This window comes from Cebidichthys violaceus, unplaced genomic scaffold (genome assembly GCF_023349555.1).
Source record: "Cebidichthys violaceus isolate CVI_PGR_0920_01 unplaced genomic scaffold, fCebVio1.0.p SCAF_80, whole genome shotgun sequence".
Classification (NCBI taxonomy): Eukaryota; Metazoa; Chordata; class Actinopteri; order Perciformes; family Stichaeidae; genus Cebidichthys; species Cebidichthys violaceus.
In genome coordinates, this window is record NW_027176965.1 from 447,707 (window position 1) to 474,970 (window position 27,264).

Genomic DNA, 27,264 nt, shown 5'->3' on the forward strand with positions numbered 1-27,264 from the left:
AGGATCACAGACCGGGCAGGCTGCATTAAGAGGCGATAAAACAAGCATGCGGTGCATGTATGCATTTTAGAAAAGAAAAAACAAGAAGCAGAGCGACCGCACTAAGCTTCAGGGTAATAGGATCCCGGGGCTGGGTCTGTAATGCGCCGCCCCGTTGTGCGCTCAGGAGCGGCGTCAAAGAAATCAGATTTCTCTGGGCGACTTGTGTTTACACAGGAGCCGTCCACGGCCACGTTTTAAAGCACGCAAGCGAGCTCGTGCTGGGACAGTACGGGACTGTTCTGGCGTTTTGAGTCGCAGCCCATGCAAACAGTTGGAGGACCGGAGCAGAGAGAGGCGCGCTGCAAAACACGCCACCATATAAAGATATGAATTGAATGTGACATTGGATGTGATTTTTTTTTTTTTTTTTTTTTGGATGACATGCAGCTGATCGACGGGCCGAGCACATGTGCGTGTAGCAAATCGCTTGGTTGCGTGCAACTTTTCGCCGTGGATGCGGACAGGGAAACTGTTGCAAACTAACCACAACTACGCCCCGGCCTAGGCTGCAGGGGATGGTACATCTGGAGCGTTTCTTTTATTACATTTTTGTTAAAGTAGTCTTTTAGTGCCCCGCGTCGCTGTCAACGAGCCTCGACCGAGAGTCGACATGGAGAGTCCGGATGAGAGGGAGACCAGTCCCCCAAAGTCGGACAGGAGGTTCGCCCTGACCTACGTCGGCTGGTCCTCGCTCGACAGGCGGACCACCCTGCCCATGCTGCCGTGGCTGGTGGCGGAGATCCGCAGGAGAAGCGAGAGGGGCGACTGCGGTCCCGCGGTGCAGCCGAGGGAAGTTCAGCTGGTCCTCAACCCCCCGTTCGTCCGGTGCGTCCCGTCCAACAGCAGCTGCTCGTCGGTGTTCATATTCGAGCACAAGGCGCAGCTCGTCTCGCGCTTCATACACAACAGCAACGACCTCACCTACTTCGCCTATCTCACGCGGGGCCAGCCCGACAACCCCGAGTCCGAGATGTCCTGTCACGTCTTCAGGGCCTGCGACCCCAACCAGGTACACCCCCCCCCCACCACCACCACCGAGAGTACAGAACAAAATACAGTTGACACGTGACACAACAGCAACTATACCAGGAAGAGAGGGTGGCACTATTTTCTCAGTCTATTGTTCTTCACAATGATGATGATGATGATGATGGGATCAGTAGAATAATCTGTTATTATTGTTATTTCTGGATTATTGCACTTGAGAAGTGAGTTTTTAGTGACATCACACAATACCAAGCTGTCATTTTTTATGTTTTCATCATATTCCAAAAAGTCCCGAGGGTCCCTAACTGTAGATGTGATGTCAGGATTTACATTGTCCGATGGACTTAGTCTAGCTCCACGTGTAAACAGGAGACAGAAGCTATGTCTTGTGCAGGGTCTGAATATCAGTCTTCTTTTCGGTGACAGCTATGTCACTTAATCTCAAACTCAGAGAAGATTAGTCAACGGTGCAAACACGTTTGCTTTGGTATTAAGTATTTAGGCCACCGGTCAGTCGCTGGGAATGATAAACGGAGCAACCCTGGATTTGTTTTGCTTTGTTGGCAAAATTAATCCATCCCTGTGCTTTTTCACTTTTTTCGGGGTTGGGGGGGGGGTCAGACGTCTCTCTGGTGTGGGGGGGTCAGACGTCTCTCTGGTGGCTGAAGTGTGACAACAACAGTGTAGGCACTATATCGAGTCAGCACATTTACACGCTGAGCAGCATGCTGCTCTTGAGTAATGAACTGAAATGTCGTAAGCAGTCAAAAAAACAAAACAAAAAATCAGGAACGTGCAGTCATGTTTTGTTTTCTTCTTCTTTGCTGATGTGCACTTTTTGGGTGTTTCAGGCCCTGTGCTCAGGAGTTAACCACTGTGTGTGTGTGTGTGTGTGTGTGTGTGTGTGTGTGCGTGTGTGTGTGTGCGTGCGTGTGTGTGTGTGTGAGTGAGTTTGCAGTGGTGAATTAGAATGTTTTTTGTTGTTGTTGTGTTTTTATATATGAATCGTAGGTCCTGGGGTTGTGCCAACAAGATGATCCACCTGCTTTAAGACCAGCTGACGTCTTACACCCTGTCAATGTTACCCCTGTCTCCCCAAACAAAGAAACAAACTGATATCCAGTGATGCTGGCGTTCTGCATCGATCTCAAATCCGCCTTGCGTTGTGTCATGTTTCCTGTGGTGTGTGTGTGTGTGTGTGTGTGTGTGTGTGTGTGTGTGTGTGTGTGTGTGTGTGTGTGTGTAGGCCGTTTGTTATTGCTGGTGAAAGCTGAGAGCAGGAGAGGCAACGCGTTCCGAGGCAGACGCACTCTCGAGGCGTCGGGGCCCCTCTGCTGGCATCCAAATGTTTGCAGCAGTCAGGGGGGAGAGGCATCTTGAACATACCTCAGTCGGCGTAATTACGCAACACAACAAAAAAACTGGTTTGGCAGCCTGCGAGCGAGCAAATGTGCGAGGTGGACCATGTGGAATGCATGGCCTGTTCTACCAGTGCACTGACACGTGTAGCAGACATTGTTGATGATTTAGATTATTTTACAGGTATTTCATCTTTATAATACAGGGCTGCAGGAGTTCTCATTGTGCTCCGGTGGGTGTCCCAACTGAGTTTGAAGACATTCTTACTCTTTGCCTTGTTTTGGAGTGACAGGCATGTTTCCTTTCTAAATCTATTCTTAGCACGAGGCCTGAGGAAAGACCCCTGGCCTCTACCACTATGATGTGAAAGGTTACAAATGAAACGACGCTCGTGGTGTCCTGAAGAGGGGCAAAAGCTTAGCTGGCTCTGTAGACGTTGTACAAGTGGGAGGAAGAAATTAAGTTTGAACAAGAAGAATTGCTTACAAAGCACTGTCTATACATAAACATGGAATGTCCCATTGTGTGTGTGTGTGTGTGTGTGTGTGTGTGTTTCTTTGTTTGAAACCTCCTCGACTTGAAATGCAACTCCGGTCCCTGCGTATCATAAAAGTGTTTTGATGCCATCCTTAGCGGTTGAGCATAAGGCGCAGCCGCTCCGGCATAACTCGCTCATCTCTGCGCTCTCGATTGGCGTATCCATGACAACAGGCTCCACACAATAGTTCGGTTGTGGCGCTTTACTCGGCTCAGAGTTCGGGACACTCCTTCGGCGTCCCCAGTGAGAGACTGGTGACGGCGCGCTCAACTTTTAGCTCTCGGCTCATCTCCACTGAGCTGTTGTCCAGGCCGCAGTAGACAGCCAGAGCCTGCTCAGCGTAGACCACAGGCCGCTGTGTCTCCCACCTGGACCTGGACCTGGACCACAGTGACAATCTCTCACTGTTGTCTTGTGGGCTGCTGGTGATCATTCAGCGACACGTTGCGATAGTGGGACACAAAGAGCGACTTACTTAACTGCCCTGTACTGTAGAAGTCTAAATCAGCGTGGAGGAAACTTCATTCTGTATTTTGAAATCATACAAATAAGAAGTCCTGACTTTCTTTTCCCGTTCTTTGCTACTGAGAGGTGTTAATAAACGTGTTGCGTCACACTTCAGGTTGCCGTGATCATGGTCACATTTCTCGCACAATGAGAAACTACATTCTCTGACTTTAGTGTCACATCTCAGTGAGGATGGGTTATGCTGTAAAGAAGTAGCTGTGCATGCTTGGAACAGTCGACAGTCAGCTGACTCCATTTTTTTTTTCTTCAGTTGATTCTTTGTTTTGTTGTGCAAATCACATGATGTGTGTGTTTGATCGTGTGCACAATGTGAGAGTAAACATAACCGAGAGCTGACTGCCCCAGATCGTTTAATAACCCAAAATATAATTGGTCTTGTTCTGACGCCGTACTGCTGTGACACGCTAAAGACACGCGTGTGTCGGGAGGATGTACAGTAGAGTTCATTTCTCTGCTCTCTTTTGTGAGCAGAGAAATCCATTTGAATCAACATGAAACGTTGTGATATTCCCTTCTTGGCCCGTGGCAAGGTGACTTAAGAGCCTTCGTGCTGCTTTGTGTTGAGTTGGGACATGAACTTTGTCACACAACAGAGCCCAGTTTGTGTTCAGGCAGATGGAAAAGCACTGGGACGACGTCACGGCTGTGGTGAAAACAGTGAGGTGCCTTTTGGAACCAATCGTTCGGAGAGCTCCCGCCACACAAAGACGGCTATGTTTAAAGCAACAGCGTTCGTCCAGGTTCTATACAAGCAACGGCACATGCCTGCATTTCATGAGCTGGTTTCTGGTTCAGTGCTTCTTTTTGGGTTGATCAGTTGAAAGTTGAAGTTTGGACAAATTTCTGTTTTTTAAGATTTATTTATTTTGAGTAACTTTGCAAGAACTTATAATTATTATTTTCAACGTAAAAAGCATGTAATCTTGGAGATGCTTCTGTTCTGACATGGGGAATTACCTCCCGGGTCTCACATAGACACAATGACAACCTGTGTGTCCTACTCTGAAGTAGGCTTCATTGCAGATGGTGTGTGTTGGGTCACCAGCGTGGTTTGCTTTAATGGTGCCGATAAGGGCAACAGAACTATGTGGCCCCGCTGCTGTTTGACCAGATATTATTACGGGCGACTGTTGGTTTGACATGAGCCGTGCGGTGAGAGTGCCGGAGGACTCCACCGGCTCGGAGGCAAACGATTCCTCGTGTTGGTTTTCCTCCTAAGCTCTAAAGCTGCTGCTGTTTGCTTAAACGGGCTTTGGATCACAGATATTGTTTGATAAAGCCAGGCAATGATGGGTGAAGGTTGGATGTAAAAACCAGTTTAAAGAAGCGGGGGAGGGGGGGGGGGGGACAGCTCTTTGCCTGTCTGTGCCTGTCTCCACCCATGGATTGAGCACCTTTACTGGATCTCTGTTAGGTTGTCTACAAATAATTAATCAGATCAAATGGTGCTGTGGCGTCACCTTACTCATGTATAATCCAGCAGTGGCCTTACATGTTACGACGGCGCTGTTGGTTTGTTGTTCCTCACGGGTCAGACGGTGCAGCTGTGATTGTCAGCCGCCAAGGCCTCTGAATCACCATGACCTCGCAGTGTCGGCGCTGCTTTGGCCGATGCTCCCCCCCCGACGAAGGTATTTGTACGTGTCCACGTTGGTCTCTTCTCTTGAAGTTTGCTCTTATTTCAAAAGGTGCTTTTGAAATTTTACAAAGATTACAGAATTTCATATAGTTTTTTTAAAAATGTATTTTTTTTTTTGTATTTATTTTTAATGTAACAAAATGAGGCTGCTAACTGCATTTCGTTAATGACAAATGTACCTTGGAGAAGCACTTAGCTGTGTGGGGGGGCCAATTAAGAAGCGTGAGTGAGGAGTCAGCTGGCAGTGAATGGCAATTATGAAACGGGCAATAAAAAGGGTGGTTTTGTTGAGAAAGCTTGAGTCGCCTCAACCGCCAGACGTCCTTGAGCTTACGGCCGCAACTGGCTCCCCGAAATACTTTGTGATTTGCCGTAACAATGCGAGAATAGCTGCGGACAGATGTAGAGCTGCACACATAGCGTGTGACCGATCGCATGATCCTCCCGGCGGATGCGATGACAATTACACAGGTCGGTGTTGTTCGAGTGAACAGATGGCGGAGTACGTACGAACAACCACCCACCACCTGCCCTCCTTCCTCATCTCAATGCAGCCCTCTGTCACCAGCCCCCCCCCCCCCCCCCCGAGAAGCCAGGCACTTGGAGAGCGGGACTTTAAAATAGCTCATGTGGCCGCAGCAGCAGTATGGCATATTTGATCCCTCCAGTGTCTCATACATAAACTGGCCTCCATAAAAAGCAGGACGTTTGTACTGTGTTTACCATCGTCTCTTTCCTGTTCTGCCTGCCCCCCCCCCCCCCCCCCCCCCCCCCCCCCGCGCTCCTCTCCTGTGGTTCTGGTCACACCTCTGAAGTCGGACTGATTGTGTTACATAACTTCCCTCCTCGGTCTACATAATAAATATGTTTGCTCAAGAGCCAGTTGCTGACCCTTATCAGATAGCCGCTGTTTGTTCTAGCGCTCATTGTTGTCTTAACCAGAGTATTTGACTGACCTTCACTGTGGCCCTCGTTCTCGCTTTCTAGCGAGCGGGAACTCTGGGGGGGAGGGGGAGGGGGGCTGTCAGTCCCATTGTCTCTGCCAAAGTGAATGAAAACTCGACTGTAAAAGCGCCTCATGACAGAATGATGGACTGCCTTTTAAATTCCCAAGTATTGCATAAGTGCGCTTTGAAAGACGTACGTTTTCTGTCGTGACTTGTTTGGTGGTTTTTCCTGAATGCGAGTTACTGAAAACGGACATCCTGCTTTCTGCAGGACAACAAGGTGCAGGTGCCTCACACACGCACACGCACACGCACACTCACACTCACACTCACACTCACACACACACACACACACACACACACACACACACACACACACACACACACACACACACAGAGACAGACAGCAGAGCAGTACCAGGCTCAGTGACCTTCAAGTCCCTGATTGCTTTCCAGCTCTTTGTTGTGTCCTCTGGCGGACGTTTCCTGTCTCCTGTCCGTTGTTGACTAGCCTTAGTTGGTTAAAATATTTTTTGTATTTATTTATTTAAAGTCGGGATGAAGTCAGGTCATGGTATTTGTTAATCCAAACATGCTCTTGTGTGAACTGCAAGTGTCAGCCAAACATAGTTTTGACTGCTCTTTGTGTATTTAGTCTACACGTGTGTCATTGATTATGATCTGATTTTAAACATTATAGAAACAACTCTCAAACGATGTCTTTGGAGTTAAAAGAGTTTTTGCAGATGATGATGTTGTTGTGTGCGTCTCGGTAGTGTCGAGTTATTCTCCTGTGTGGAGTCGTGAAGGAAGAGCTGCAGAGAAAAATCTCCTCTGGCGTTTGGCTCCAGTTCGCTTCCCTATCCTCCTTTTGTTTTATAGTTTTCCTCGTTAATGTCTTCCCATTTGTCACATCCCTTCGGCCCACTCTCCTGTCTTCCAGGTCCCCGAGGTGATCAGCAGCATTCGGCAAGCGTCCAAATCAGCCTTAAAGGAAGACGCCAAGCCCAAACAGGAAGCCGACGAGGCCTTCTACAACTCCCAGAAGTTTGAAGTGCTTTACTGCGGCAAGGTAGAAATGAGCTCCTTACTTATGAAGTGTTTTTCCATTTGATCTAGGCAAATTGTATTAATGCAGCTGAATTTCTAAAATAATATCCAGGTGACAGTTCTGCTCAAAAAGGCTCCCACCACCCTCATCGATGACTGCATTGACAAGTTTCGTCTGCATGAGGTCGAGCGCAAGCGCCTGCGACCGGTCAGCGGCCGGCGAGGGTCCACGGAGGGTGCCCCCGTGGAGTTCCTCATCGGGGGAGACGGAGACCCCCTCTCCTCTGCTCTGAATGAGAGCACAGAATACACGGAAGGCCCCGGAGTGGAGGACGTGACTGGAGGTGGAGGTGAGAGCGTGTACACAGCACAACAACCGCTCAAAGCTGAGTCTGCAAGTGGCTTTACTCCGATTTTTACCGCACGCAATTAACCGTTGGCTAAGCCCTGCTGAGGTCTAACTGCCAGCAGGGGGCGAATCCTCTGGTTGCAAAGACGAGTCTGATTGTATAGAATGAAATGACCCTACTTCCTCAGTAAACACCTTGTTATCCTCTTGCATTGTGGAGCTAGTTAGTATGTATTCTAATTGTATTATTCTCATTTTTGCATGAAAGTACGGAAAACGTGAGGTGGTGATTTGATTAAACTGGATGGCAGACTGCTGCATTCTGATTGGTCACGTGGTGGACCTGTGCACCAATTAGAATAGCGACTCAAATGTTGTAAATGTCAATAAACAGCCAGGCGTGTCTCTGCCCCGTGCGTCTCAGGTAAAAGCCTGTCGAACAGTGCCAGTCAGAGCAGCCTGCGGGGAGCGTTCCCCGAGTGCATCCTGGAGGACTCCGGCTTCGAGGAGCCCCAGGAGTTCCGTACGCGCTGCAGCAGCCTGGCCGGGAGCCTGCAGAGGAAGCCGGGGGAAGGCGTCATCTTGGGCCCCGTGCGGCGCAGACACTCCAGCGCTCCGAACCACGTTCAGCCGTCTGACTCGGACAAGAACCGCACCATGCTCTTCCAGGTAGAGGACATTTGACAGTGCAGTCGACCTCCACGAGATGGAATGATGCGCTGCTCTCACGCTGATGTCTTGGTTTCTTATCTCCGAGTCCGGATAACTGGAGCTGGTAGAACTCAGCACTGAGGAGCTTTATTTTAGCGGCAATGTACTCGCATTAAAAGATAGCTGCTTTGTTGTTGAGTGCTTAGTTTGTACCCGAGGGCCTGGCCAGCACCCAGCGGCCTATTAGATTTAAATTACAGTATTAATGGACATTTGTACTGAGCTATTTTAACATTTTATACTATTTGGATTTACTCCAACATTGCAGTGGACGTTAGGTTTATTGGACTCTTTGTCAGTGAGATGGATGGATGTTTTTTATGAATGGAGATATTAATGTTTTCAGCTTGTCCGTCCGTCCCACTCTCCTGAACGTGACATCTCGTGACAACGCCTTGAGCAAATTTCTTCAAATTTGGCACAGACATCTACTTGGACTCAAATTTGAGGTCAAAGGTCACTGTGATTTCACAAAACACAATTTTGTCCTCAACTGAAGAATTCATATGCTACATATGACAATTTTATACAATGACGATGTCATTTTGGACAGACGAGGATGTAAACCGCAACTTGGCCGGTTTATTTCTAAATCGTGTAATTCTAGTTTTCCCTCAACTCCATCTGTGACACCAGAAACCAGAAATGGCCCGCTTGCTTCAAGTCATTTTTGGATTTTGAAACCCTCTCTTTATTTAATTCTGAGCTTCATTTTTCTGTGCACGTGGCTGGCAGTAATAATGCAGCGACTGGCGTCGGCCCCTCTGTCGCAGCTCCGGTTAAAGAGGCCGTAACTCCTGCGCAAAGCGCCGCTTTGTGGGAAGCATGCGGAGCGAGCCAGCCGCCGTTCCTCACACACCATGTCCATTTGCTCACAAAGCTAATTTTAAAAACTAGAGCACAACGCTCAATATGATACTCCACGTAGCAGTCAATTGTGGGAAAAATCGTTGGTGCAGACTTTGTTGACCTCGATTTTGTGTGCTTTTATGTGTGTCACTGAGCGGGTCTCAGAACAGTTGACACTGAGATTATCTTTGACTCTTTGAAGTAGAAACATGTGGAGTATTGTCTTGTGTTCGTACTCGTTTATGTATCTGTACGTGGTCTCGCATTAATCTGTCTGAGCCGAACATACTTTTGGTGTTTTCGCAGGTGGGGCGTTTTGAAGTGAATCTCATAAGTCCGGACAGTAAAACAGTGGTGCTGGAGAAAAACTTCAAAGACATCTCATCGTGCTGTCAGGTCGGTTTATTTTTACTCGCTGCATTTACACTAAAAGCTTCTCTTTTCTGTCTCTGCAATAAGATGAGCTCAGACTAATTTGATGCATTTCTTCTGTGGCCATCAAATGCATTACTGCCTTCCTTTACAGCCCAGCAGGCCTTTTATCTTCATTTGATTCTGGCTTCTTTATCAGTGATGTATAAATATGTTCTTTTTTTAACTGCGCAATCCCATTTCTTTAAACAGACATCCAGCATAAAGATAATGCTCTGTCTAGCGTGAGCAAATTGGCCATTTCACTCACTTAATGGAGAACGGAAATGGTGGCTGTAAAGTGCCATTAAGGTATCTGAGACGAGCTGTTTTCTTAAGTTGCAGCTCGATGATTTGTATCGCCAGATCCAGAAGTGTGGTCTTCCCTTGCCGTGATTCATTCTGGTTTCCCCGTTTGTCTCGAAATGTGACGCAGGGCGTCAGGCAGTCCGACCACTTTGGATTCATCTGTCGCGACCAGTCCGAGGCTGGTCCCAGTCAGTACGTGTGCTACGTTTTCCAGTGCGCCAGCGAGTCGCTGGTGAGTCACGCAAAACGCCGCTTCAGCTTCCGCTCTGAACCCGATCCTTGTATTTTAATCCGTGCTGTCTTTGCGCGTGTCTCGTCCCCACTTCATACCGCGTGCGTCAGGTGGATGAGGTGATGATGACCCTGAAGCAGGCCTTCACGACAGCGGCGGCATTGCAGAGCAACAAGACCCCGATCCAGCTGTGCGAGGCCTGCCCCATGCACGACCTGCACAAGCTCTGCGAGCGGATCGAAGGTGAGCCGCGCGAACTCGGCCGCTCCCTCCGGCTTGAGTCGTAAATGTGTCGATGCGTGGCCGCTTTCTCCGAGTTCACGCGACACGAAAGCGCTCTAATTCTCGGTTCCTCTTCCGTTTCCAGGTCTCTACCCACCCAGAGCAAAGCTAGCTATCCAAAAATACCTCTCCCAGCTGACTGACAATGAGCAGGCAGAGATTTTTGAGCGAGTTCAGGTAAGCTTAGCTCTGCACGCCTTATTATCTGAAACTTGTGACATATTGACAGTTTGTTTTTTTGCGATTGATTTCTAAAGACAGTTGTTGTTTTTTTTGCATCTGCTTCAAAGTTCTCGTGTTTTGAGTGTTTGTGTATCCGTGTCTGCAGAGACTAAAGCCCGGGTCGGACCAAGAGGAGAACGAGCTGGTGGTTCTCCATCTGAGGCAGCTCTGTGGAACCAAACAGAAGTCCCACCTCCACATCGGAGAGGCCCCGCAGGTCCATACTTAAATCAAATGTTGTCATGCGAATGCCTAAAACATTTCCAAGGGCCTTTTAACAGCCTTCAAATTTGAGAAAAGTCACTTTAGCGCTGAAAGGTTTAAAAAAATAACTTGTTTTTATTTGCAGAAAAGCAAAGAATTTCACGTCGTCTCAGCCCTCTGGACCTCTCCGTCTGTGAACGTAGCAACGGTTTTTTAAATAGACAAGGCCACAGAAAAGATGAAAGAACAACAACCCTCAAATAGACACGACTGTACAAAACAAGATAGTTTGAGTCCTTGGGTTCCAGTCAAACGTTCTATTGGTGAAGCAAGGTTATGTTAGGAAAACTTTCGACGGCTGCTTTTGATGCCAAACCTTTTCCAGCTCTTTACTTCCGTCTTAAATGTTAAGGTCATCGCAGTGTAATGTTCCTACAAAGAACTCAGCTGGTAATCAATTGACCGGCTGTTAGTAGGGTCGTGGGTAATGACTGTAGCCTGAGGGCCTGTTTGTTAAGTAGTAAATTGAAATGGCAGAACACCAGCCGACACATCCAGTATCATTCTTGGCCGTGTGGTTTCGCTACTGTATGCTCACAGAGTCTGTTTTGAAGGCTCACACTGTGACAGTCACACACGTTATTGATCTCTGTGATCGTTTCTCTTTCCTCTGCCCGTCGTCATCGTCTGACAGAACGCAGCAAACAGCTCATCGGCAGGAGACGCCACGGCCGCCAGCAGCCGCTTCAAACTCGACATCCTCAAGAATAAAGCCCGCACCTCGCTCACCAGCTCCCTGGAGAACATCTTCGCAAGGGTGGGTCTCAAGAAAGAGTCTTTCTTTTCTGCCCCAGCCTCTATCTTAATTCAATGTCCTGCTGTTATTTTATCACAGGTGTTGTTATGCCTCCTCACCGGCAGTAGCCTTTGCTTGAGGCATTATGTTTTTGGGTTATCTGTCCCTCCGTCCGTCCTGATGGGTGAAGCCAATGCGGAAGTGTTTTAAACTTGCATTCTCTCTAATGGCCAGCAGGGGGCGACCCCTCTGGTTGCAAAAATAAGTCTAATTGTATGGAAGTCTATGAGAAAATGTGATTTCTTACCTCAGTAAACAGTTTATGGTCTTAATCTCAAGTTTCAAGTCTTTTTCAATACAGCATGATGTTCATTTCATAAATTATGGTCCATTTAGAGACAAATAGACCATAAAGGAGAGAGTGTTTTAGGGCGGGCCTACCTTGTGATTGACAGGTTGCTACAGGAGCCGTATACGTCACTCCTCCGCAGTTCAAATATGGTCACTTCCTTTCACTGGTTGCAAAAAGCAAAGATGGCGACGGCCAAATCGCCTAACTCCAGGCTTCATAACGGCAGTCCACAAACCAATGGGTGACGCCACGGTGACGATGTCCACTTCCTGTACACAGACTATGATCCTGTTCTTGTGAACACGATATCTCAGGAACACCTAGATTGAATTTCCTCTAATTTGGCAAAAAAAGCATCCACTTGGACTGAAGGATGATCAAAGATCACTGTGACTTCACAAAACGCGCTTTTGGCCGTAACTCAAGAACTGATATGCTAATTATGACAATATCACACAAATGTCAATCGGGATGAAATGATGAAGTGATGACATTTTGGACAGACGGGTTGGTGGAAATGTACAACGCGAGGCCGTGATTCTAGTCCTCTCTGTCTCTCAATGGAATCTCTGGATCTTAATTCTCCGCCCCAGACCGAACGTAGTCACTGTGTTGTCTACCTTTATGTGTCTCTCTGCTCTCTCGCTCTGTATCAGTTGCCGTTTCTGTGTCATTGTCATCCAGGGGATTTGGATTGACCCATATCTGCCAGTGAGACAGCCGAATAATTCCTTAGTAGAGGGATTCAGGCAATCTGAGACCTCTGCTGCCATCTGTTATTGTCTCAGAGAACTTAGCTCAGCGCTGACATGTTAATGTTATCAAGTCAGGAAATGTTAGCTCATTATGATTCATGTTTTACACCCTTCTTGAAATGACAAACGGCACCTTCTGTCGTGAGCGATTGGTACATTTTAAAAGGGACTGTGTAAACATGTTTTCCTTTATGCATTTGTTCTTTCAGAACTTGTTTTATATTGTGTAATCACCTCTGTCCCCAGGGTGCCAGCCGGATGCGGGGCCGTTTGGGAAGCATGGGAAGCATCAGCAGTTTTGAAAGGGTAAGTGTTCCTCGAGGGGTTAACGTGAGAATTCCCAGAACTTCACTCGAGGGGCTCTGGGACTTCTCACTTTTGACCCAGTGGCTTTTAAAAGCGTGTTGTATTCCATCTCTGTCCTCATGATAGGCTTCCGCTTCTGTAAGTGTCACTAGCCGGCTCTTTTCTCACGTGGAGAACGTGATTCTGCGCTGCATTATTCCCACATCGTCTCATCACGCAGCTGCACTGGCCAAAAGACAGAACGGCACAGCAGGGAGTGAGTCCACAGAGCCGTCAGTGGACCATTTGTGAGGGGGGGGTTGGCTCCACGGTGTCACCGCTGTGCAGAATGTGGAGCGAGTGTGCGATGCAGTCCCTCTGACTCCCCATCAGTCATGATGGAGTTACTCCACCGACGTTATCGTCGCACCCCCGGAACATTGTCGGAGTTACAGTGGACGGATTAAAGGACAAAGGATCCATCCGTCCCATTCTCCTGAAGGCGATATCTCAGGATTAGGGAATTTGGCACCCGTACTCAAGGATGAACGGATTAGAGTTGGGAGGTCAAAGGTTAAGGCCACTGTGACCTTTTTGGACGGACATGGATGTAAAGTGGAACTGGTTGGCGGAAGCGTGCAACCGCGAGGCGGTTATTCCAGTTCTAAAGAGTGAAGCGTCTTAAAGCTGCATTCTCTCAAATGGCCAGCAGGAGGCAAATCCTCTGGTTTGTATAGAAGTCTATGAGAAAATGACCCTACAAAACGGCGAAGGCTTCAAAACGTCAGTTCACACACCGATGGGTGATGTGACGATGACTACGTCCACTTTCTATTCACAGTTTATGGGTAACTCGAGTTTTCACTTTGGATTGAAACCCTCTCTAAATGTAGTTCCGGTCTTCTTGCAACTGCAAATAATTTATACATTTGCAGTTATAACTTTGTCTGTGTCAAAACCTGCGTCTGCACTACCCACAATGCAACACCACTGCCTATAGCTCAGGCGAAGCTTCGAGTATTTTTTACTAACAACGGATAATGTAGAGATGATGAGCAAGTCTGGTGAACGCACTTCTTTCTAATTCAAAAACTCAACACTTTCCTTCTCAAACTTGTAGTCTATAGACCCAACCGACGCCGACTCAAGTGACGTCCTATTTAGCGCACGGAGATATTAAATATAGACCCTCCGCATATGACTTACTTTACCTGTTGCATAAATAATGTCATCCCGTCAGATTTACTGTATTATGGAACGCCAAATGAGGGAAATTATTCACATTAAATCAGCCGTCAAGAGGCAGCAAATCCACAGATTCCGGCTGTTCAATCAGTTATAATCACAAAGACACCGACGGCCCTACTTATGAGGACAAAATCCTAAGTTGTATGTTGTTCAATGTAAATTTGACGGCTCACCTGCGCCCCTCTTTGTGACATTAGTGACGGTCTGAAGAGTGTTGTTTGCCCCGCGATTCGGGGATTTTGTCAGGATGCTGACGTCGAGCAGGAAATTCGAGTCAGGATGTCCAGTTGTGATTCTGCTGAGCCATGCCCGTCCTGGTCCCCCCCCCGCCTTCCTTTCCCCTGTCATAGGACAGCACGACGGCCTGATCCGCTGAGTCACTTCATCTTACCTACCAATCAAAATGTAGCCAGTCAGCTGACATCTGCCATGATTTACACGTGTTTAACAGGCCCAAAGACCTTTTCAAACCTGCGATGTGATGAGCGGTGCAAAGTCCTTGGAGAGAGTGACAGCAGCTCCATCAGACCTTGCGTTTTGTTTTCCTCTGTGTATTGAAAGAAGCGGCACAAATATTGCTGAATATCTCCTGCCGTGTCAGATCTCGGAGAGGGAGGTCTGTCAGAGCAGGGAGGGAGGGAGATTGGAGGGTTTTCATGTGGAGCTGAGCCACTCGGGTCCTCCCCACCAATCGGTGTGTGAGGCCGTGAGTCACGGGACGCTGGCCATTAGAATACAATAGATATGGGTGTTGTGCTGCCAGGCGTGAGGCAACTCTGAGTCCATGAGTGTTGAGTGGAGAGTTAAACGTGGAACGTTGTTTGGCTCTACGCTGGCGAGGTGAGTGCCTGGAACTTGAGTATTTTGGGTGGTGGTATTTTTTATGGACCGGGGTCACTAGCCGTGTGTGGTTTGCCTGCCAAAGGTATTTAATGTGATTAAGATTTGCTGCTTAAACCTAGGTTATTGAGCTGCGTAGCTATGAGGACTTTGTTATCATGCATGTACGGTCAGACGCATCAGAAAATCCATCCGTGCTTTAACATCTAATTAGAATGTACTGACATGTTTCTGCTGCTCGCATTCTGTCCCCCTCAGCAGGATGAGGAGTCGCCCGGTCACTCCCCTCCGGGCTCCCCTCACGCTTTCCCAGACGACGGCGGTGGCGACCCGGGAGCCGGCCCGCAGTTCCGCCGGCGTGCCCACACCTTCAGCCACCCGCCTGTGAAGAAACGCATCTCCTTCGAGGGCCAGCCGGCCGGCCAGAGCAGACAGCCTCCGCTGCGCAGACAGCAGTCCGTTAACCCCGAGCTGCTGCAGAGCAGGTGACTTACGCACGTCAGCCTTACTAGGACACTATGCATCTCTTAGTCGTGTTGCAGGAGTGGGTGTTTTGCACAGCGTGAATTGCGCTAAAAAGCTTCTCCAGGAGTGAGCTTTTGTGTTTTGTTTGACTCTATATTTAATGCTATCTTTTGCCCAGACAATCAGAACCTGTTGCTTTCCTTTGAATCCGTTTTTTAACGCTAACTAAATATTGAGTTAACCTTGGATGTTCGCTCAGACAATGTAATCTATTTGCAGTGCTCTCTCCACCTCCCGCTGCACTATCCCTGAACAACAGCGGCGCTAGTTTCCTGTCACTGTTCTGATCCCCTCATGTGTTCCTCAGCGTGTTTCTGTGCTCCCACCGAGAAGCTCATTGTTTTTGTGTGATGTTTGTTTTTTTTTGTTGTTTTTGTTGTATTCGTGGGCATCTCATGTTTGGCCCGCCCAGTCCCGTGGCCGTCTCGAGAACGCGCAGCGTCTCGGAGAGCGAGTCCACCTTCGGCCTCCCCTCCTCCTTCTCCGCCCCCACTTTCCTGAAAAGCATTTACCAGGGCTCGCTGGGCTCCCTGAGCTCCCTGGCAGACAGTGGAAGCCTCAAGAGGTGAGAGGGGGGTGTGCGCTCAGGCAAACCCCCCCCTACTTATACCCAGACCACCAAGGGGCGGGAGGGGCAAACGGGTCTTTGCTGGGATGACAGTAGCCGAGTGTACGTGTTGGCCGTCCAAACCTTTTAACACCCAGCTTTTTCTGTCCCTGTATTTTCGTACTTTTTTTATCCACAGCAACCTTTTTAAATAATAAAAAATACTTTACGGCTGTTTCTTTTTATTCCCGCCATCGTCACAGACCCTCCCTCTCTTCCTATTTCTCTCAGAAGTAGAAGGGGATGCTGATATCCTCTCCTTTTATTTGCATGTGGATTTCAGGCTTCTTTTTTTTTTTTTTTTTTTTTTTTTTTTTTGCACGGCAAAACTGTATTTACAGCCTCTATTAACCACACATCACCTTTTCCTGACCAGTGCTACCCATGATGCCTCAGAAACTCTCAAGCATCACGCCGACTCCGTTCGGCGACGCATTTACTTCGAAAGGTCGCTGTTAATGTTCAGCTGCACTAATCTGTATGTTCGAGGAAAGCGAGACGCACACGGCTGACGCGCTCCAGCAGGTGTCTGCATGGCAGAAAGGTCAACATTTGCATTATGAATGAGGTTCAGTGGAGCAGGCATTGTAAAATGGCATTTCCACAGGATGTTTTTCCTCCCCCTCCACCAACCCTCTGAGTGCTTTTGTTGATAATGCAGCAAAATGCAATTGATTATTTAAATAAATTAAAAAAAAAAGAGCAGGTTCAAAAGACGGCTTTTTGAAAAACGTCTCGACCTGCAGAGCATTTAGTTGTGAATATGCCAACGTAACGCTTTATCTGCTGCACTGTTAGATAACTTGACCCCAGGGCTGTCTCTTACTGTGTGACTTTTACTGGCAGGAAAACATAATAAGAGGTAATGTGTCAAGTGAGGGATTTGAATCTGATGTGTGTGCAGAACAGCTGTGAGAGTAAACAACCTGGCCTCCGTGACATTTGTCTCAACAAAGGTCACTTCCTGTTTTTCCACCGTGCACATGATGAGGCGGGCGTCTGCCGCGCTGACCAAGCGTGTTCGCCGCTGTAGCTGTCGAGTGATCCTTGACACGTGGCGTGAAGAGCCTGGTTCTTTAACGGAGGGGAAATTGTAATTTGACCTCGTCGCTTCAGTTCTTGAGATCCCGTTTTCACATTCGACAGCTTCGGTGCGTAAATGTGCCGTTCGCTCTGAACTTACGCTCGCAAAAAACACCGAAGAAAAAGTTGGTGCCAAGGCTTTCAAATGAATCGGTACAAATCCAATAGGTCATATAATGAATACGTAACTTTTAATTGCACTGGTGTTCAGACACTGCAATGCATAATGCGCTGCAATATTTCAGAGAGCTACATTATCACGTTAATTTCACATGTATGTATAGTAGTTGAAAGCAGCCTTCCTAGTTATGTAAGTAAAACAACCCAACCTGCAAAAGAATACCAACATTTCCTTTAATTCTGCAGCTATTGGACTTAATAAGTCAGTAATTGCGTCATTACGCTGCGCTCCATCTCACCCACCTTTTTTAATGAACATTCCATGGTCAAATGTGAACTTTCCACATACGGGTACGACGCGCTTTATTTTAGTTTGTTACCCAATAACGCCGTTAAGACAGGACCTTTTGAGAACCTGCCAAGTTCCCTACAGACGCGGTTCCCTTTGTCTGCATTGTCTGGTCGTTGGCAGGCGTGAATTTATGGCTCCGATAAATGTGAAACATGAATAACTTGCAACGGCGAACGTGAAGCTGTCCAGCAGCTCGGTAACCAGCTTTTCTTCTCCACTAACAAAACGGATTTTTCCAGAAAAGCAAGGAGCGCGCATGTGCCTCGGCTGTGTGGCTGATCTTACCTAACAACACTACCGTGTGCCCTAACAGTAACATGGACATTGGGAATCGGTCAATGCCCGGTGCATGTTTTCGTTATCTGTGTGTGTGTGTGTGTGTGTGTGTGTGTGTGTGTGTGTGTGTGTGTGTGTGTGTGTGTGTGTGTGTGTGTGTGTGTGTGCGTGCGTGTGCGTGTGTGTGTGTGCGTGCGTGCGTGTGTGTGTGTGTGTGAAGTTGATGAAACAGTGTCTGCGCAAAGCGACACCCGAGTCGTTTTTGCCGGGCGTCCGTGACGCTGCTCTCCTCTCTCGTAGCAATGGGGAAGGCAGGAAGAGGACCCTGTCCACCTGCAGCGGAGACTCGGTGAGCGGGGGCCTTCCTCCGACCCCACGCAGGGTCTCCTGGAGACAGAAGATCTTCCTGAGGGTCGCCTCGCCCATGAACAAGCAGCTCGCCTCCATGCAGCACCCAGGTCCGGTAACACAATCCCTCGGTCTGCTTCTGAATAATCCACACGCGCATAGAAAATGAGGACATTTGATTCTTGTGGAAAATTCGGACACTTCTGACTTTGACATTGCATGCGTCTACGGGGAAAGCAGTAAGGGCTGAGAGGAAAGGGGAATATTCCCACTCCATCCTTGTCAGATAAACGGTGATAACGGAGCTTGTGAAAGTGATCCTCCTATCTGTTCTCATGGTCCGTCTTCTTGCCTTTTATAGTCTTTCTTATCTTACTCACGGGAGCTTAAACACGTAGCCAGCGGATTATCTCCAGATCCAGGGCATTAACATCACCTTAGCCTCACACACTCGTATAGCACGCACCGTCATTTGGTTCATATAAAATATTGAGACATTAAAAAGATGTGCTTTTTCTGTTTGACGTTTGTGTTCCAGACTGTGACGGCAGGGAGCTGTTGCCCCTCTCTCCTCACGCCGCTGGCCCGGGTCTAGACCCTCTGGGGCGTCCGCTGCCCCCGGCGGGCGACCCCCTGTCCGGGGAGAGGCCCAAGAGGACGGGGGCCGACTACCGGGCCCTCTGGAAGACGGCCATCCACCAGCAGATCCTGCTGCTGCGCATGGAAAAGGAGAACCAGAGACTGGAGGGTGAGTTGCGTTTACTGCTGTGCACATGAAGGATGATAATCGCCCCTAGGACGAATCCTTCCTTTGATCACATGAGGGACAAATATGAAGAACATATGAGGAATCTGTGGTGTATTTGTTTCTCTGCTGACACTGGAGGTATTTAATGAATCGTCACGGGGCTGTTCTCGTTGAAACCGGCTCACACTGGGTCGCATTGTTAAGATATTTATTACAGCGGTAACTTCCACTCAGCCCTCACCACGCGCTCTCACTCTTACAGTCTTGTTGTTCCCCCGCTGAAGCTTTGCCAGCGTGGACGGAGGGTCGAGGGCTCAGCGCCGGCTCCGCCTCCTCGCGGTGTCGTCTCCGTTTATTTTGAGAGGTCGAATGTTGCCGGAGCGGTCGAAAGATTCTGGAGCGGTGGCTATATTTGGAGCAGAATGTTTTCGGTGTTGCATATGCACGCAGTTATGAACACGTGCGGATATGCAAACGCCCTCGAGCGCTCACCGGGTTTAGGTGCACGTATGAGGAAGAACCAACAGTCATGGTGGAAATAGCATTTGTAAATATTGCCCTCTAATGGCCCAAGTTATTAAGGGTGCATCCCAAACTTTATTTTAGACATCCATGTTTTTTTTCCTCTCCTCCCCTCACAAGCGCTCCTAACAGGAAGTTAGCGGGCAAGAGGAGGAATGGGGAGGAGGAAGTAGAGGCCATTTGGGACACTTCATTAGCTACTGTGCTATCATAAAAAGGCATCTTTACAGTGAGGTGAAGGAAACCCCACATTGTACATGTGGTCAAAACATAATGCGTGTCAGATTTATGCATCTCTACCTCAAACGTTGGACAAAGAACAGCATGTAAAATTACAGCCTTGCTCTCAAAGGAGGACATGGCCTTTATATTATATTACTATAATACAGTATATTATGCAATAATATGACATACTATTAGATTATGCTATATTATACTATATACTATTAGATTATGCTATATTATATTATATTATATTATGCTATATTATACTATATATATTGGATTATACTATATAATACTATAATAGTTTAGATTATGCTATATTTTACTATATTATATTATACTACTATACTATATTATATTATGCTATATTATACTATAGTATATTACATTATGCTGCTATATTAGATTATACTATATTATATTAGGTTATACTGTATTAGATTATACTGTATTATATTATACTATACTGTACTTTATTCGATTAAACTATAAAATATTATATTACTTTATATACCAACACGTCTCTTTCCCTTTGTGTGTTAACATGACATCAATGCTGGTCTGAGGACCTAACTGAATATCCCTTTTCAATAGAAGGTAAGCGATATAAAAGCAGCCCTCGGGATCAAGGCAGATAGATGTCTTGCATGATTTCGGGTGTTGGTTTATTATATTCCTTTAATTTCAGCTTCTTTTTGTTTGCATGTTCAGGGCCGGTCATCCGTGGTTCATGGTGTCTTTGTTGTACCTTGATGTTGTTGTACTTCTCCGTGCCTCCAGCAGAATAGAGATGCCTCTTTGGTGTTAATGTGGGTATTGTGGCTTTTGTGTTTACACTGCAGGCTTTCCATGGCAACTGGTGACAAAACGCGCGGGGCACTGTTTCCACGCTCGCTCTCAAATCTGCCGTCTTTCAACCGGCCTGTTTTACACAAGTTTTATAAGCACAGTCCTCCTTTTGTGCACCGTCGGTCTTGATTTTCTGGTGCGATCGAGAGACTCCTAATTGACAAAATGATGTTGAATATGTTCCTTTTGTCTCTTGTTTTCTTCTTCTTGTCCCGTTGATTGTGTTGCAGCGAGCAGGGATGAGCTGCACATCCGCAAGCTGAAGCTGAACTACCAGGAAGTGGGCCAGTGTTCCAAAGAAGCGCAGGCATTGTGGGAGAGAAAGCTGTCGGCCCCGGGCAGAACGACGGTCCCGCAGGACAAGGAGGAGATGTGTCGCGCTCTCCACCAAGGTGACAGACGGGTGTTTTTAAGGGGTGGTTGTGAAGACGTGCGTCTGTGATGTAGTGAATGAGGGCGAGTGTTTGTGTTTTGCAGGTGTTCCTAAGAGCAGGCGCGGGGAGGTCTGGCTCCTCCTTTCCCAGCAGCACCGGCTGCGTCACAGGCTGCCCCAGCGCCAGCAGGCCCCGGACACCCCCTACCAAGACCTGCTGAAGCAGCTCACCGCGCAGCAGCATTCTATTCTGGTGGATCTAGGTGGGCACACGGTTGTAAAAAAAAAATAAAGGGGTCCTACTTCCTCTTTTGTATAATGTTCAGATGTAAATGTTGTCTTTGTCCTCTCAGGCCGGACCTTCCCCACCCACCAGTACTTCTCAGCCCAGCTGGGCGCAGGGCAGCTGTCCCTCTACAACCTCCTGAAAGCCTATTCTCTGCTGGATACAGAGGTGCACACTGTAACCCGGTTTCTTTTCCCTGTCGTACTGTGGTGAATATTATGACATTGGTACATATTTTGTGTTCTTTTTCGTGTGTGTGTGTGTGTGTGTGTGTGTGTGTGTGTGTGTGTGTGTGTGTGTGTGTGTGTGTGTGTGTGTGTGTGTGTGTGTGTGTGCCACACAGGTCGGCTACTGCCAGGGCATCAGCTTCGTGGCCGGAGTGCTGCTGCTGCACATGAGCGAAGAGCAGGCCTTTGACATGCTGAAGTTCCTCATGTACGACCTCGGCATCAGGCAGCAGTTCAGACCCGACATGGTGTCTCTGCAGGTCAGTGCGCGAACGGCTGTTCGGTTGTAATGTGAGGGATCTCGTTGCTGTTTGGTAACAGTTTCAGCAACGGAGTCGTTTTTAATGCGTTTTTAATTCCTGCGGGATCATTCAGGGATCAGCGTCAGACGCGATAGCTTGTTCAAGGATCATTTATTGGTCAGGTGTCAGGTGTAGCCCATTTGTGACACAACAAACGCATGACGCATAAAACAAGAGAAACAGTAGTACATTTCTGTGGTGCATTTTGTGCGCCCTGTCCTGCTGGTCTCTGTGAAGATGTGGGCTCACCGGACACTGACCTCTCGCTGCTTTCATCCATCTTATTTCTTTTGCGATCGAACATCAGGTGGTGGAGTAGCCTCGGGTCCCATCTCGGCTCTCCTCCCTGGGCCAGTTTGGTGGCAAGTCCGCTGCACTTTTATCCACTCTTCCTTCTCAGATGTTGATGAATGGTGTTGCACCAACATTCAATTTAAAAAGGTCAAATTAGAGCCAATTAAGTAACCTCACCCTCCAGATGGTTTGGTACACAGAACCATCTGAGAAGGAGTTATTGGAAACTGTTTGCAAAAAGTGCATGCTGGGAGATTGGAGGAACCATCTGTCGTTCAGTGTCGTTCTTTGCTCTTCTTTCAAAGAAGAAACACTCAACAGTTCTGATAGAACAGCATCTATGCTAACATCTTTAGGAGACGCCATTGTCGTCTCTCTGTCCTGTGACCACTAGCTGCCAGTAGCTCATCAAAGGACTCTGATTGGCGCAGACACAAATGCATTACTTGAAGCCTGACTAGATGGATTTTAATGTGATATGTGATCCCGTGATTCTTGCTTGAAAATCTAGCTCCTCTGCAAGGTGAACGAATCACAGCTTTAACAGCGCTGTTAAGTGATAAAGTGGTGTTCATAGAGAAAAAGAAATCCTCTGAACATTAAAGCCACTGTGAATAGAAACGGCAAAGACCGCTTCAGTTTTCACCAGGAAGTTCACATGTTTCTCTCAATAATATTGGGCTCAGAATAATATAATATACATTTCATTTTGGTCGTAATAAAAGAGCTATCGTCACAATAATACTTCACAATGTGGCTTTAAATTGAAATGTTATACCATACATGCAGCACCGACTATTGGAAACAGCATGGGAGTGACAATCCCACTGGATTTTAACATTTGAGTTTTAGCTGTCGTCTGCCGGCTGTAGAAGGCCTTAGTAAGTTATTAGTGAGCAAAAGCAAACAGTAGCCATTGTCTCCACCTCTTATTCAAGCCACACCTGCATGCCTGCTCTGTTAGCTTCTGTCAAACATCAGCTGACCACCAGGCGTGGTGATGTTTAATCCGTAACAGGTAACCGTTTAGCCGAGCACTTGCTCTCCACGCCTGCAGCTCTGCTTGCAAAAAGTAAGGAGGACTTTGTTTATCTCCGTGCGGCGGCTCAGCACCAGGAGGTAAAAGTATTACTCGTCTTCTTTGTAACCGTCAGGAAATTGTAAGACTGATAACCGTCTAATTTTAGCTCGGGCTAACTTCTGCTTCTCTTTTCTGTCGTCTGCGCGTTTCACTGTGGCACGCAGGATCACTGCAGTAGTTAGCAGGGCCCCTCTGGTGCTCTGCCTTGACGCGTGTCTGAGCAGGACTCTGAAGCAGGACTGGTACTGCTTAAGAAGCTCCCAGCGAGGGTGAATGATCCTCCGCTAGCTAATGATTCTCAGACTGCTCTGTTCCCTGCAGATCCAGATATTCCAGTTTATTCTGTGTGTTTGTTATCTGTCTGAACATGTGTGTGTGTTTATGCCTGTGCCCACTTGCCTCTGTGTCCCCCCAGGTTCAGATGTACCAGCTCTCCAGACTGTTGCACGACTACCACCGCGACCTGTACAACCACTTGGAGGAGCACGAGATCGGCCCGAGCCTCTACGCCGCGCCGTGGTTCCTCACCCTCTTCGCCTCACAGTTCCCGCTCAACTTCGTGTCCCGCGTCTTTGGTATGTTCTTAGGATGATGGCTCATCTGGCCCTGTGACAATGTCAGCTTTGGGGGAAAAAGTATGTTAAACATTTTTATTGTGGCGTGTGTGTGTGTGTGTGTGTGTGTGTGTGTGTGTGTGTGTGTGTGTGTGTGTGTGTGTGTGTGTGTGTGTGTGTGTGTGTGTGTGTGTGTGTGTGTGTGTGTGTGTTTCTTTTCAGATTTCATATTTGTCCAAGGGACCGGGGTGATCTTCAAAGTGGCGCTCTGTCTGCTGAGCAGCCATGAGGGGGAGATAGTGGAGTGTGACAGCTTCGAGAGCATCGTGGACTATCTGAAAACTACACTTCCCGCCCTCACTCAGACCCAGATGGAGCAGACCATTGCCAAGGTACAGAGTGGGAAGTTGAAATAGTATGATGATTGGCGCGATGTCAGTGCAATACTTCTGCTCGAGAGGCCACTTCATTGTTGTGGTAAGCCGACAGGTTCTCGATACTTGTGATGTCTTTAGAGGGGCCGCGTTGTTAAAGACCCACAATACACAACGGTGCCAACGAGAATGCATATTTAGATAAAGTGTTAGATAACGAATCAAAAATGCAAAAAAAAAAAGTCTAGTTTAAAATGTGGTTAACAACATGAGGCTTCTGTTTAACGATCAAAGAATACGTTTATTAGTCAGAGCGCTCAAATAAGTATGAACATTATCAGAGCGTTTAGATATTTTTGGAAGTTATGACCGATTCGCTAAAATCAGCTGTGGGAGTAGCGTCTAGTTGTGTCTCGCTGTCTGTTGATCTCAGCTCTGTGTCAGTACTATGGACTACACACACACACACACACACACACACACACACACACACACACACACACACACACTGCACACTGCACACAACAAACAGGCTGTCCATTCCTCTCACATAATAGCTAAACTCTGCCAATACCTTTGCTTTTTTTTTTACTGTTTTTCTATAGATACCTGTAGCTTAAAGAGACAGTACACCCCACATACCCCTAAATACATATCTGTCCTTTTATCTGCAGTGCTATTCATCATTCTAGATTGTTTTGGTCTGAGTCGCTTAGTGTTGGAGATATCAGCCGTAGAGACGTCTGCCTTCCCTCCAATATAACGGGAATATATGTCTTGTGGCGCTCAAAGGGCCAAAAAACATTTAAAGAGCTCAACAGCAGAAATCACGAGCCCCAGACTTATTTTCTTTCAACCGTAGTTCCAACCTGAACCTGCTCACAACAAGGTCTGTGGATTATCTAGAGTAACCGGGTCAGGATTTCTGGACAGAGACTTTGCTGTTGAGAGAGAAACGAGAGAAGGGTGACATCTCTGTTTTTGATTTTGGGGTGAACTGTCTCTTTAAATAGAGAGGAATCATTGAGCAAACCAACATTATGTTAGTCCATCTCCCAGTACTTTCTGCCTTCCCCAGGCGGTATGTGGCTCTCAACCCCAAGCCCATTTGTTCCTACTGAAGATGTCAAGCTTTCAAATCTTACAAGTCATCATACTGATGACTTGTGTAACCCGTTGTTTGCCAGGTAACGGAGATGGACATCTCCAAGCAGCTGCACGCGTACGAGGTGGAGTACCACGTCCTGCAGGACGAGATGTTAGAAGCCGGGCCGCTCCCCGATGACTCTGACCGGCTCGACAAGCTAGAGAAGACCAACGTGCAGCTGAAGAAACAGAACATGGACCTGCTGGAGAAACTTCAGGTAGGGAGGAGAGAAACCACGCTCCACAATTGTTACCTTTCACCCACATCAGTGGGAAAAGGGATTTTTGGGAAACGGCAGCAAATGCTGGGTATATAATTCGTCAGGATATTGGTTGTTTTAATGATTGCTCATTGAGGGAATTGATGTGTAGCTGTGGGAGGTAGTTAAGGTGTTGGTCAGTTGATGATTCCTTCTTTTGATGGACTGGTGGATGGCTCTGTCCTATTTGTTTAGAGAGCCACACTGATGCCACTGATAATGCCTCAGACCGCCCATAGATGGCACTAAAACACAAGTTAACAACTCAATGAGAACGACAGCGAGACAAAGAGAGACGGAACACTAACTGTTCTCCGAATGCTTTTGACATTTTTGATAAGTTGTTTGTGAATCTGCGCAGCGGGACCGCTGAAGTCACACCTGATGGTCCTCACGTTAATGAGGCGTTGAGCTGCTCTCATATCTGCTGTGACTAAGAAAAGAATAGTGGACACTTAGTGCAACGTTGTACAAGTGAATTACGCAAAGCCTGGATTCTGCATGCACCACAATCATATCAATCATATCAGATTTTGTGTTATGGTTCTGGTACAAAGTCGCTGCGAGTGCCGACTTCCAGCGGAGTTCTCAGAACTGTGCTTGTTGTTTAAGCCCCCCTCTGGCTTTGTATCGCACCCCTGTACTCACTGAGGCGCGACATCTCTGTCCTCCAGGCAGCGCGGCAGAAGATCCAGACGCTGGAGACGAGCGTGGAGAACTTCCTGTCTCGGGAGAGCAAAATGAAGCACGTGATTCGCTCTCTGGAGCAGGAGAGGGCAGCTCACCAGAAGACCATCGAACGCATGCGCTCGTGCCTTCCCCCCGACGCCCTGACAGATGTGGAGATGACCCAGATCAAAACGGGACCCAACGGGAAAGCCAAAACTGCAGCCAAGAAGCCCTGATGGCGAGCAGGGTGAGAGGAGGAGGAGGAGGGGGGCGGGGGGGCGGGGGGGGCAGAGACTGAAGTGAACAAACAGAGATTGCTTCAGCGGGGAAGCTGCTGAGCTCCAAGGCTATTGTTGTACAGCTGCACAAACGTGGCAGGCTTTTGTAAGTGTGTGACGTGTGGACTTATGTACGGGAAATATCTACGTGGTTTTCGTCAGCATGCGATAGAGAGAGCAGTGGGAGGATGGTTTCAGTCGTACATTAGCGAAAACGCACCGGTTCCAATCGGTGCGTCGAAAGCTGCCTCTCCGTTTCACTGCCAGTTTGAAAGGTGAGCTCAAGATGCGCAACATCCTCCCTTTTTTTTAAAGATTCTTTTTCATGAGTAATCACGTGGGGGATTTTCTAGTTTGACACAAGAGAGAGACTTGTGTCTGCCTCTGCAAATCTTTTTTTAAAGCCACGTTGATGTATTTGCTACCGGTCTCTGTAGCACCACAAAAAGCAGTTAAGAGAAGTTGCCAGTTGGCAAACAATCCTTTGGACGTCAGGTTCAGCCTATAGCCATTACCTGTGTGTGTGTGTGTGTGTGTGTGTGTGTGTGTGTGTGTGTGTGTGTGTCTGTGTGTCTGTGTGTCTGTGTCTGTGTCTGTGTGTGTGTGTGTGTGTGTGTGTGTGTGTGTGTGTGTGTGTGTGTGTGTGTGTGTGTGTCCTATTGTTTTTGAACATGTCTGTGGTGGAAACAGTGCCTCAGAGTGCTTTGTCATTTCCTTGTGAATGTAATTTCCCTCCAAAGATCTGTAGTTCTGTCTGTTTGTGTGTTTGTTTGTTTTCCACAGCAGAAGACACCTGATGTTTTTGCCACATTAGGCTTTTTAAACTTTTA

The 27,264-nt window shown here is 47.6% G+C and overlaps 1 protein-coding gene across 4 annotated transcripts; it reads left to right on the top strand.

Annotated features, from left to right (window-relative positions):
• On the top strand, positions 1–26,437 carry tbc1d4 (TBC1 domain family, member 4). 4 transcript variants are annotated; one of them, XM_068702057.1, is made up of 23 exons: positions 1–1,051; positions 6,984–7,112; positions 7,203–7,440; positions 7,864–8,108; positions 9,306–9,395; positions 9,847–9,951; positions 10,062–10,194; positions 10,319–10,410; positions 10,562–10,672; positions 11,354–11,476; positions 12,809–12,868; positions 15,194–15,420; positions 15,873–16,025; positions 18,199–18,356; positions 18,785–18,994; positions 20,821–20,982; positions 21,068–21,226; positions 21,317–21,417; positions 21,593–21,736; positions 23,569–23,728; positions 23,930–24,099; positions 25,269–25,445; positions 26,162–26,437. In XM_068702057.1, exons 1-23 carry the CDS (start codon positions 653–655, stop codon positions 26,390–26,392), a joined length of 3,777 nt encoding a protein of 1,258 aa, XP_068558158.1. In that variant the 5' UTR covers positions 1–652; the 3' UTR covers positions 26,393–26,437. The 4 variants fall into 4 exon arrangements, with proteins under 4 accessions (XP_068558158.1, XP_068558159.1, XP_068558162.1 ...); XM_068702058.1 differs by lacking the exon at positions 15,873–16,025; XM_068702060.1 differs by lacking the exons at positions 1–1,051; positions 6,984–7,112; positions 7,203–7,440; ... (14 more) ...; positions 21,317–21,417; positions 21,593–21,736 and adding exons at positions 23,128–23,191; positions 23,318–23,422.
• The last annotated feature ends 827 nt before the right edge of the window (positions 26,438–27,264 follow it).